The sequence below is a fragment of the Typopeltis vanoorti genome, chromosome 8, assembly GCF_054136105.1.
Source record: "Typopeltis vanoorti isolate ZY-2024b chromosome 8, IOZ_Tvanoo_1.0, whole genome shotgun sequence".
Lineage (NCBI taxonomy): Eukaryota > Metazoa > Arthropoda > Arachnida > Uropygi > Thelyphonidae > Typopeltis > Typopeltis vanoorti.
Window position 1 is genome coordinate 147,646,906 of NC_143556.1, and position 12,743 is coordinate 147,659,648.

At 33.2% G+C, this 12,743-nt stretch overlaps 1 protein-coding gene across 3 annotated transcripts in view; it reads left to right on the forward strand.

Moving 5' to 3' along the window:
- Positions 1–12,743, forward strand: part of LOC150104415 (rho guanine nucleotide exchange factor 10-like) — a 172,413-nt gene that overhangs the window by 138,497 nt on the left and 21,173 nt on the right. For 2 of the 3 annotated variants that reach the window (XM_090396362.1, XM_090396363.1), the window contains exon 7: positions 2,162–10,547. The exons of the other annotated variant lie outside the window; for it this stretch is intronic. In XM_090396362.1, coding sequence (XP_090252488.1) covers positions 2,162–2,546 — 385 coding nt within the window. In that variant the 3' untranslated portion in view covers positions 2,547–10,547. Of the gene's footprint in view, positions 1–2,161; positions 10,548–12,743 lie in introns of those variants that run through there. 3 annotated transcript variants of the gene reach the window in all.

The window sequence follows — 12,743 nt, forward strand, 5'->3', positions numbered from 1 at the left end:
CTACCACAGTCAAATCCTAATGTGCACTACTGAGAGTAGTTTCATTCCTACATGTTAATAATCTTTCAACCAAAATTGCCAACCTCCTGAAATCTCATAACATCAAATTGTCATTCAAACCTGTTTTCTCACCATACATAGCCCCCTTTTTTCTCCCAAAGATGATAATCCTTTCTACAAACATCCTGGGATTTAGAATTCCTCGTTCCTGTTACTTTTCTTACATAGATCAGACTTCTAGAAGTTTTGAGATAAGGAAAGATGAAAAAAAAAAAAAAAAAAAAGAATATCTCAGCACTGTTCACATCACGGGGAAGAAAGATCAGGATCACTCTTCCCATGCACTTCTTCATCCAAACAATGCCACGATCTCCATGCCTTATATAGAAGACTTTCTCTTTCATCAGATAAAATAATCCACCACAATCATTTGTTCACATGACTCACTCAACAAGAATTAAGAACTGATCCACTTATCCTAAGTGGCATATGAAAGTCTTTAATTATATTGCTTCATACTCCAACTTTTCAGCTGATTGATACAATTTACCTTCACTATCTCTGCATGTTTTCAATTGTTTATGCTACAACAATTTTGCCTTCCCATGATATATTTGTATTTTTTCCCTGAAGAAGCCACAAGTAATCTGTGGAAAACTATTTGGTTTCTTCTAATTTAATGTTTTTTTAATTCTAACAAACAAATAAAACTAATTTTTTCATTATTCATGAAAACATACAAGCTGTATTTTTATACTTCAGTACAAAAATATAATTTGCTTCAAAATTCTTGCTAAATGGTAGTGTATATAAAACACATACCCAAAGAGTAAGAAAATGTCTACATGTAATAATTTTGTTATTATATGTAAACATTGTAATGTTTACATATAATAACAAAATTGTTATAATAAATTTAGTTTAATCCTTTATCCAAGTGTGAGCAAACAAAGTTTGCGCCTGAAAATATTTTCAGGACTGGGGTAAGGTAGTATAACACCAGGCAACTCATAGCAAAGGTGGACCAAGCTAACATCACTCCTATCTCAGTATCTCCCATAATGCAAAACACACATCTCCTTGCAGATATGTATAATGTTATGCATTAAGGGAAGGGCCACTACCCAGACTAGTTTCGACCTTTATTGAGGTCTCTTCAGTGGGAGCCAGGTTCAGAAGTGGAGATACCAGGCAGAAGCAATGGCGAGGTCATCTTTACCTATTGGAATTGCCAAAAGGTATGCCACCTTTTTATTAAATTACTCTGGATTTAGAGAAAGATGTTGAAAGTTTATTTTTCACTTGGTTAGACTATAATAAATTTAATATTTAATCCTTTATCCAAGTGTGAGCAAACAAAGTTTGTGCCTGAAAATATCTTCAGGACTGGGGTAAGGTAGTACAACAACCTATAGGTAAAGATGACCTCGCCATTGCTTCTGCCTGGTATCTCCACTTCTGAACCTGGCTCCCACTGAAGAGACCTCAATAAAGGTCGAAACTAGTCTGGGTAGTGGCCCTTCCCTTAATGCATAACATTATACATATCTGCAAGGAGATGTGTGTTTTGCATTATGGGAGATACTGAGATAGGAGTGATGTTAGCTTGGTCCACCTTTGCTATGAGTTGCCTGGTGTTATACTACCTTACCCCAGTCCTGAAAATATTTTCAGGCGCAAACTTTGTTTGCTCTCACTTGGATAAAGGATTAAACTAAATTTATGATAGCCTAACCAAGTGAAAAATAAACTTTCAACATCTTCCTCTAAATCCAGAGTAATTTAATAAAAAGATGGCATACCTTTTGGCAATTCCTATAGGTAAAGATGACCTCGCCATTGCTTCTGCCTGGTATCTCCACTTCTGGACCTGGCTCCCACTGAAGAGACCTCAGTAAAGGTCGAAACTAGTCTGGGTAGTGGCCCTTCCCTTAATTCATAACATTTTACATATCTGCAAAGAGATATATTTTGCATTATGGGAAATACCGAGATAGGAGTGATGGTAGCTTGGCCACCTTTGCTACGAGTTGCCTGGTGTTTTACTACCTTACCCCAGTCCTGAAGATATTTTCTGGTGCAAACTTTGTTTGCTCACACTTGGATAAAGGATGAAACTTTCAACATTGTACTATGTTACATGATGTTTTCAATTTTCTAGGCTTCAGCAAAAGAGTGGTCGTCCACGTTCTTGGGATCTCTCAGCTATGGCAGTGTCAGAGGACTCAGATTCTTCAGCAGCATATGACTCAACTCTAACCACTGCCTCTATTGCATCTGCAAACAGTAGTATTGCTTCCCCAGAATCTCATTCAGAAGTAGAATCAGTCAAACAGGTGCAAGCTGAACCACCTTCAGATAATCAAGTGACATTAAGCCGTACAGCTTATAAAGCTTTATGCACCTCACCATTTGACTGCTCTCAAAAAACTGTGCTAATGCTGACAGGTGGTTGTAGTTATGTAAACTGGCGAAAATCAGAAAAGGATAAAAACATGAAATCTAGTAATGATGCACATGTGATAATATGGGAAATGAAGCTTTGATGTGCACTTTGTAAATCAATCACATTGTGCTTGAAATTTTTATAAATGTCATTTTTATCATTAAAAAAAAAGCACCAGATCTTTTCTATGAATATTTAAAATTGTTTCTTACCAATATACAAATGAAGGTAAATTATCGTGAAAGCTGTTACATATATATACATATATATATATAAATATATATAATATTAATGGCAGAATGCAACTTTATTAATGTTTATAGATATATATTTCCTAGTTATTCAAAAACTCTTTGATATACTCAAGCAAATGAAGTTCCTGTATTTGTTTTGTAAAAAATAAAAAAATATATAGATATATATTACTTTGGATGTATTTACTAATGCCAACAAAAATGTTTGCAAGTGAGAATGCTGTATTAAGAGAAATAGAAGCTTTCATAAAAGAAATTGATTATATGGTCTTCACTTTTTTATAGATTTATTTTAATCAAATTCATTTCAGCAAGTGAAATTATAAAACAAAAAAAAAATATCTTATTTATAAAGTTAGTTTTAAAAATTGCATCTGTCAATTTCATATTCAGTAATTGTGAAGTACTATGCACTTCCTGGTATATTTATTAACAGTATTGTTGATGTGCTAATATAAACATGAGAGCTCAATTCTAATACTTGCTATATATAATTTCTCAATTCAAGAACAAACTAAATATGAGGCATACATTAGATATGCAAAGTGGTTAAAAAGAAAAAATTTGTTATTTAAATTAAAATGGTATTAAAATATTTATTATTGGATTTTTTGAACAAGTAAGACTTATTTATTGTGCGACACTTCCAAGGACTCATTGCTAGAGGGCGATCCACTCCACACAATCCCATCTACACTACTTATTCCTCCATTTACAGCAAAATCTATCATCTACTGCCACTAGTAGTATTTTTGGTCTGTAAACTGTGTGTGTGTGTATACTTGAACTGTTTTAGCAAGACTATGATTTTGTAATTATAGAAATAAGAAAAAACAGGCATTCAGTCATAACAACACTCAGTTTTTATTCTTTTTATTGAATGTCAGTGTTAAACTGAAGGCTACCTTTCAACAGAAACATGACAAACATTAAATCAATACACATAATACAGTATAACAAGTTATTTAATTATAACATGAAAGATCTCACATCTTCCAGTCCATTTTCAATGTAAAAGCAGATAATTCAAACAAGATAGGATGTTTAACAGTTGACCAATCATTGAAAGCTGGTGCTAGGGGCAATAGATAAACCAAAATAGCGATAACTGATTTATCCTTAAAAAAATAAAAATAAAAAAACTTCAAGTAAGGGCAATATAACAATCGTAAACAAATGTTCATGTTTAAAGAAACTTCTGTACATGAGTCCTTCTGTAGGATCTTTATCATGCTGACCTCATGTTATACAAGATCAGATAAGTGATACTCCATACTGGATGTAGTTTTGGTTTTGGGAAGAATCCACAGAGCAGGTTAGTCAAAACTTTTGTGTATATCATTAAATAATTTGTTGATGTTATTATGGTTGTGTGTATACACTTGATTTGAAGATGGGCTACATGTTCACTTCTTACTGCTCCTCGTTAATTTAGCCATCAAAAAAAACATTATGTACAAAACATCATGAATATGCTATTGAGGTTTATTACTCTTTTTTTTAATTAATCAGTAGTGTCTAGCTGGCTGATTTCAAAAATAAGAAAAGAGGATTACCATCCCAACTAAATGTTTTGTGTGCTTCAAGTGCAATGCTCAGATGAATCATCTTAGCATATATATTTCTGTGTGTACTGTGGTGCAGAGAAATTTGCTCCTGCTCCTACGTTTTCTGTTCCTTTAGGGAAATTGATTCATGGTGATATATGTTATCTTATAATTCACTCCATTCTTGAATAGTTTATTGCACCACCAATTGAAATCCGTAAAATTTATGCGTAACTAATTTCATCCTTGATTAATTTAATAAAACCATCCAAATGTGCTAATTATCTTAATTCAGTAATACTGAAACCGTGACATATGGTGTGGGTGTGTGTACCTGATATATAAACAGAAAGCACGTGACAATTTCTCCAGTCCCTCCCAATGAATACATATGACACGAATGTTTATACAACACATCCCTGTGTTGCATAAACATATTGAGGGATTCATTCATTATCATTGATTAGCACTACTTTATGTCACCACAGAAGTTGACTATTTTGTAAAGTCATCTAACTAACTGGAGTGCTGTTCAAAGTAGTAAAACTCTTTATTTCTGATGCAAATGTAAGTTTTTGTGGGAAGGTTTTTGGTATTGATACCACATTATTATGTAATTAAAGAGTTTAATAAAAATAAACAATTAAAACCCGACACATTTTGTTATTAATAAGACTTACATCATCAGGGGATTCTGGTACTGAAAAGTTTTACACAACAAAAGCCTATTAATAATTAATTACACATATTACATGCTTTTAATAACTTCACAACTGTAACATATAATTGATAAACCAGAATACAAATGGTAAATTCATTACTGTATGTGTGTTGGAACATTGCTAGTTGTTGCTGTCACATTCTGTGATATTATGCATGTTATATTCTAGGTCCATGACAGTTAAATTTTTGATGAAAGCAGACCATGCTTGATGTAAAATTAAGGTTTATTTTTATTGCATTGTGTAGGGATCCTAAGCATTTGCATGGCTTCTTTGAATTTTCTTGTAAAATGGTTACGGTCAACATATGACATTTTTGTTTGTTGCCAAAGTACTTGATGGCCAGTAGTAGTTGTGCGGAATGCCAAGCCTGATTTATGCTCTCTTTTTTCTTTTTTTTCGATGTCTTTTACGTGTTCAGACATGCGGATCTCTCCCAACTTTCCTGTCTGGCCTACATAATAAATGCCACAAGAGTGATGAATCTCATAGACACCTGGTTTTATCATGGGGTGATGTGGAGGTTTTGTTGGATGTAGAAATCTTTGCTTGTTGTAATGGTAAAAAAGCCACTTTTATGTTGTACTCACAGAGCAACGCAGCCACTTTGTCTTTGCCATTCTTGATGTATGACAATGTAATTACATTCTTGAAATCTTTTTTAAATAAGGGAGTTGCAGGAGATGTATTAAGAATTTTTCTGATTGTCTTGGGTGCAATTCTTCATTCCTTTTAATTGATGTGCTTGATATATTGTATGCCCTGTCTCTTAAGTTTTAATTATGTTATGCCTATCTTTTGCAATGGATGGTGGTGTGAAGCAGCATTTAAAAACCTTCCCGTTGTGGTAGGTTTTCTGTATATACAGAAAAGGATAACCTTTTTTCTTCTTCATTTACTTCAACAAGGATATCAAGGAATGGTAATTTTTTGTGTTGTTCTAGTTCAAGAGTTGATTTTTTATTGGAATGCAAGTTGTTCAGATAATCTTTGAAAGAAATTAGCTCATTCACTATTCTCTTTATTACTTGTTGAAGTATAGGTAAGAATTTCAACAGCATTCTTTTTTTTAAATAGGGAAAACTGGGATGGGGAAAACATAGTGAACTTTCCTGCCATATACTTTTTATAAACACATGATTCAAACTAGTGGTCTACTGATGGAAAAGCATGAGCTTTATTACTCAGTCTGAATCCTCTGACAGCTATTGTAAATGCTCAAGTGCACTGTCCTCCAGTGCAGTTCCAGTTAATTATGAACAGTTAATGACCATAAGACAGTGGAGTCATACTGAACCACGTAAGTGACTATATAAATTGGATGAGTTACAGTAGGAGGACTCAGCATGCTGCATACTGTAATAAAATCAGTTGACATCACCTCTGTTAGGACTGTGATTTCTGTATGTAACCCCTATTCCATTAAGAGTTTAAAATCAAATTAAAAAAAAAAATATATATATATATATATATATATATATATATTAATATTTAAAGGAGATTCAAGCAAATTGCTTCGTTCCTAGTCAATAGAAAAAAAAAAAAAGAGAGAGGGAGAGAATATTTTTTACTGTAACTTGTATTTAATTGACTTCCTGCCATGTTTAATAACCAATGAAGATCCTAATATAAGCATCTATTACTGTTAATAACTATTTATATCAGCAAGTGCCTAATATCTCCATAAGTCTTAACTCATTTGCTGGAATACTATTCATCCAACAATGAAAGAATATTGATATCATTGAAATAGTTTTTATTTTATTGCCTTATTTTGTTTTTTACTGTATTATTAAACTGGAACTGATTACATAATATACAATGCTAGCCTTTAACAAATTAAAGTTGCATTCTACCACTGTGTGAGGTTTAAATAGTTTCACAAGTGACTTGAGTAAATACAGTTTCTACTTGTGCTCCCTTTCATATTATTTATATGCAGTGTTTCATAAATTAAAGTATTTAGTCATTGTGATTCTAAAGAAAAATTTGTAACAAAATACCATGCACTTGTAGCCGTCCCACTTTTAGATTTGCATTGTAAAAATGGGTTATGCACAAATCATTGTAGCTAACTGGAACCCCAGTATGGTTCATGGCTCTCAGGGTAAGAGTGCTGTAGACAGCTGTTATTAAAGAGACAAACAAATATGAGTTTGTCTCTTTAACAATAAATTAACAATTTTCAACATACTACTACTTTTGCTATAGTTTATGATATAACATTATTCATTTTATTTAGTTTTTCTTAAACTATCATTATAAAGATTAAGAATGGCAAAATCTAAATCTTGTAAAAGGCATTATTTGCTTACACATAAATAAAAAGGTTATAATCAAATAATTAACTCACTTTTCTTTACAAACCATGAACAGTAAGTAATATGTGTTTAATTTTTTTTTAATATCTTAAATTTAAAAATGTGTTAAAAATTAACTGCTGCAACAATTGGAAATGTAATTACAAGCATTAAGACCAGTTATAATAACAAATCTCTAAATGAAATGACACAAATACCTCACTGAAACAGGTCACAAAGCATAAGAAAATATGATAAGTAAGTAAAATATTTTGGCACATTTCATTTTCAGTCCAGCACAAAAAAAGAGGAAAGTAAAATATAAACTCCTTAGAGATGGATAAAACTTCTACTTTTATGAAAATTGAAGGATTAATATTTGTGAACATTTAAAATGTTACAGAAAAACAATGAAGCAAATAAGCATTGAGCATTTTGCTATAAAGCAGTCAGATTTAGATATAGTGATCTCTCAATTATGCAATCAATGAATGGGTTAGTGTGTCAAATTTCATCCCACCTAGATAAACCAGCCAGAAAATATACACAATTAGCAGATACCAGACTATGTATATAAAATGAACTGCCTTATCTTATTGAATTTTCTATGTCACTATATACAAGCTTATTGCCAAATGCCACTAGCCATTGTGAATTAAAGTGTATGCCACTCCATAGTCACTGTCGGTTTAACAGCTGACTTGCAAAATTCTTATACATTTCATAATTGGCTCATTCGAACTGGCTATGACAGACTAAAAAGTTTTTTTTTTTTTTGGTTGTGGGGCAGGGGAAGGGGGGGGATATATGGAAGTAATTAGCATTGTCATGTTCCAAATTACCAACAGATCCTTATGATGCTTTTTTTGGAATATCAGAATATTTCATTATGGGTACAGTATAATCCCTCAATTACTTAATCACAGTGGAGAACAATTTGCTGCTCCGATAACTGATGATATTTAGACTTGATTATATAAAGAAACCTGTGGAGAATTCATGACTAAATAAACACACGTAAAACCACAGTAATAGGTTTTTTAATACGTAAATATTTCAACCTAAGTGTCTTAGGACATCGTCAGTACAGTTGGGACTAGTATTGTTCCCAACTGTACTGACAATGTCGTAAGACACTTAGGTCGAAATATTTACATATTAAAAAAACTATTACTATGGTTTTATGTGTGTCTATTTAGTAACTGATGATAGCTACATAACTGCTATATCATAAGGCAGTTGACAAATTAAGCCCTTCAAGACTGTTGGTTAATTGAAGGTTCTTTCATTTGAATATCAAGTAATTGAAAAAGCACCATATATATATATAGACACACACACACTGGTTAAATTGGAATATTTCAAATAATTTAAATCACAGCAAGATATTTTTATTTTTCATGGCTTTTAGGATGACTTTATAATCTTGTTAAATTAAGCATTATTTTCATAAAAATTTTAATATTCAGGTGCATTTTTAATCAGTTTTGTCATTATATAATATAACCATTTTTGTCTTCTTATTCATTTTATCAAATAAAGAGAACTGAATTAATTGCTTTTGCCAGCTTGGTTATCAGAGTGGTTATTCTATCTACTCTTCATAGTTGATGATGGGAATTTCATCACCTAGTGTGCAACCACTGCCCTGATTATTGGAAACTTGAAATGGTGTGCAAAAACATTCCATACTTGGTCTCTAGAGTTGGAATTTGGGAATGTGTCAAAAGAAATAAAAATACAAAACATCTTTAGTCCACTGATGGTGGTGGTTGTTAGCATATGGGAGCATCCAGGATACCAGTGCCGTCATTTGGTTCCAAGATGTATTGGTCAATAGTTATTTCTTACTAGCCATGGGCCCAGAGCAGACTATAATCATTCCCTGAAGTATTCTATGTCTGTAGATAGGTGTGGCCACATGTTTGTTTGCCTGTTTTAAGAGATGAAAAACCTGAGTTTCTGGGAAAAAATTCTCCACCTCTATATGAGACTGGTTAACTCACCTTTAGTCAAAAATACTTGATAAAAGATTCCTTGCATCATAGACGGAAATCAAACCACATAAACTGACACCCAAGATCTTTCTGACCAAAGGCTTCATCTATACCAACTGAGCTCCAGAATCCTCACACACACATGCACAAACACAAACCAGTGGTACTAATGTGATATAGCTTTAAACCTTTCTGAGGTGGGAGTGGCATTAAAAAAATATTGAAGTGTAAATTATGAAGATGATTCTACAGTTTTGTCTTATTGAAATAAATTGCCTTTTATCCTCTCCATAAATAAACTGTTTCCTTACATGGGTGGTTGCTTTACAAGTTTTAGGCCTTGCCATTATCGAAATTTATAACTGTAGTGAAATAATATGTATTAAGATATGTTTCCTTGGATTCCATATAAAATGAAAATTAAATTAAGAGTGAATAACAATGACTAAGCAATGTTATTTATGTAACATAATTAACAATATAGTGACATTAGCATAGTATCTTTCTTTTCTTTATTGACACTAATAACAAACATTTGCTTGTCTAAATTAAAATCCTGTATTATTTTAATGATGAAAAGAACTAAAGACATTTTAACAGATAGTCAGTCTATTAGTCAATATTAGTATTTATTGTTTGTTTTATATATTATATATATATATATATACATAAGCACTGGTCAGAAACCAGACTGTATAATAATTTACTTAATATTTTAATTTGAAAGATTAGTTTCACTCATTTAATTGCAGCTGTGAAACATTGTTGTATGAAATTATACTCTGTGTTATATAACTCATGTGTAAATATTATGACTTTTAAACACTATTTTAAATAATTTTATGCTGCTGGATAATTCATCTGCGACATTGTAATATATGAGTGTTTCTTTTTTATATATATATATATTATATTTTTTTTTCCTCCTTGGGGTCCAACCTATTGCATAGAATAAGAATGTTTTATACTTTTAAAGTCATGTGCATTAGTTGTATTTATTATTTAGATTTGCTTATTTTTGAAATATTTCACTAGATAAAAAATACTGCAGACTATGAATTAAAAACACTAGAACAAATATCGCTACTTCATAAAAGCGCAAGCATAATATTTTTGTTGGGATTGCTTCACCAGGAATCCACATAGTGTAGGCTGATCATCCATGTAAAGTTAATGTTTCATTTAACTGTATTTGTGTTTTAAAAATGTCACTGTATTTCTTTCAGCAAAAGAGAAAATAATAAAAAAAAAGAAGATTTTACATTGATTTGCAATGATAAATATTTTATATTTGTGATTTTATTTTTTATTTTTTTGTCTTCTGTTAAAATTACCTTTAGTTACACAGAGAAAGTTTTATTATAGAAACTTGAACAATAGTAACAAAATTTCCATAATTCAAAGCATTGATGGTTCAAAGAGTGGGGAGAGAAGATCACGCATGATGTCACCAGCAGAAATATATTTCTGCTGGTGATTTATGATTAAAGCCAGATTAATAAATCACACTGAAATAGGGACTATTACTGCAAGATGAAAAACTAGATAGATTAACTTGATAGCAAATCACTCTAAACTTGTGCTCCCCATTTTATCATTATTGTGAGTGTTTTTCATCAAAATTAATCATCAACTGGAAACCTTAACAGTGGGTACTTGTTGAGGAGTGGAATACTTCTACAAACTTGTAAGTACTTATAGTGCATTAAATCAGCTATCTTTCTAATTCTAAATCAGCCACGTGTAAGCGCTCACTATGTCTACCGTACGTAGCAAAGATGACTGCAACAAAAGCGAACGAGCACCCTGTGTCTCGCCAGCACAGGGCCATGCATGCTTCCTGCACCAAAATAGATGTATCTGCACAAAAGCTACTTATCGAAGTTAACCAGCCGTTCTTCTGTTCGCTGTTCCTCCCTTCAGTAAAACAACTTCTAGTAGTAGACATGTCAAAAACCTCAAACAGCACATCAGTACTTTAAACGAAACTTTTACCTCAAATACGTGAAGTGGAAGCTAAGCTCGAACAAACTGACGACCAGCGTAACGCAAGCTCAACTTTGCCCGCAGAAGAACTCCGTGATCTAATTGCATCAATGGTAAACGACTTGATGGAGACCAAAAACAAAAAATTCAACGCTGTCGTTTTGAACTTTCTGATGGAAAATCATTAAAAGCGGACATCAACAAACTAGCTGAAGAATGCAATATCAATTCTAAGAATATTTTAAGAATAGTAAAAGTGACTTGCGACACGCCAAGCACATCAAAACTAATAACAGCAATCAACAACAAGTTCAAAGACACCTGCCCCCAATCTCACGTATGTGCTCGACTAGATTTATCATATGCACAAAGAGAACAAAGACGCCAGCTTCGAAGATAACTCGAAGAAAAACGTCGAAATGGTGACAATAGTTGGATCATCGACTCCAGACAAGATAAACTGGTGCAAAAACCAAGTGATGCCACCATGGAGACCAGTATGCATGCACTGCATAGGAAATGTGCAAGACCCTTGCGGTCAAACATGTGACTCACAAAACTCTACATATCCAACATCCGTGGCCTAAACTCCAACCTTAATAGTGTCCACTACCACCTTAAGTCTATCAAATCCCACCTACTCTTTCTGACAGAAACTCAAATCTTGCCTCCTCCCAGCATTATTTATCTCAACCTTCCAAACTACTCACTCTTGAACAACTTTCGTTCCAAGGGTGGTGTCTGCGCATACATCCGCTTTGACATACCTTGCCAGAGACCACCCAACTTTGACCTTCTTTGGTTGAAAATATCCCTTCCACACTCAGTCAAATTTATTTGCTGTCTCTATCTCTCCCCCAACACAACCAACCACTCTGAGCTGTTTAATTTCCTCTTCTTAAGAACTGACTTTCTCCAATCCCACTTTCCCAACAGTGAAATTATCCTCCTAAGAAAATTTAATGTCCACAACACTAGCTGGCTTTCCTCCTCCAGTTGCACAGATCTTGCAGGCAGAGATGCTGAAACATTTGCCATCATTAATGACCTTACACAACTTGTGCAGATGACAACCAGAATACCAAACACCCTTAGATCTCTTTCTCATCAATCACCCCTCCAAATACATAGTGAAAGTAGTGAATTTCCTGGGCAATTCTGACCACAATCTAGTCCATAACACTAGCTGGCTTTCCTCCTCCAGGTGTACAGATCTTGCAGGCAGAGATGCTGAAACATTTGCCATCATTAATGACCTTACATAACTTGTTCAGATACCAACCAGAATACCAAATAACCACTCCCCAAACACGCTAGATTTCCTCACCAATCGCTCCTCCAAATACACAGTGAAAGTAGTGAGCCCCCTAGATTCTGACCACAATCTAGTGATCATCTCCTACCCCCCATGCAACAACGCTTACACAGACACTCCCATACAAGAGTAGTTTGGCATTATAACAGTGCCAAGTAGAACATCCTCCGCAACTT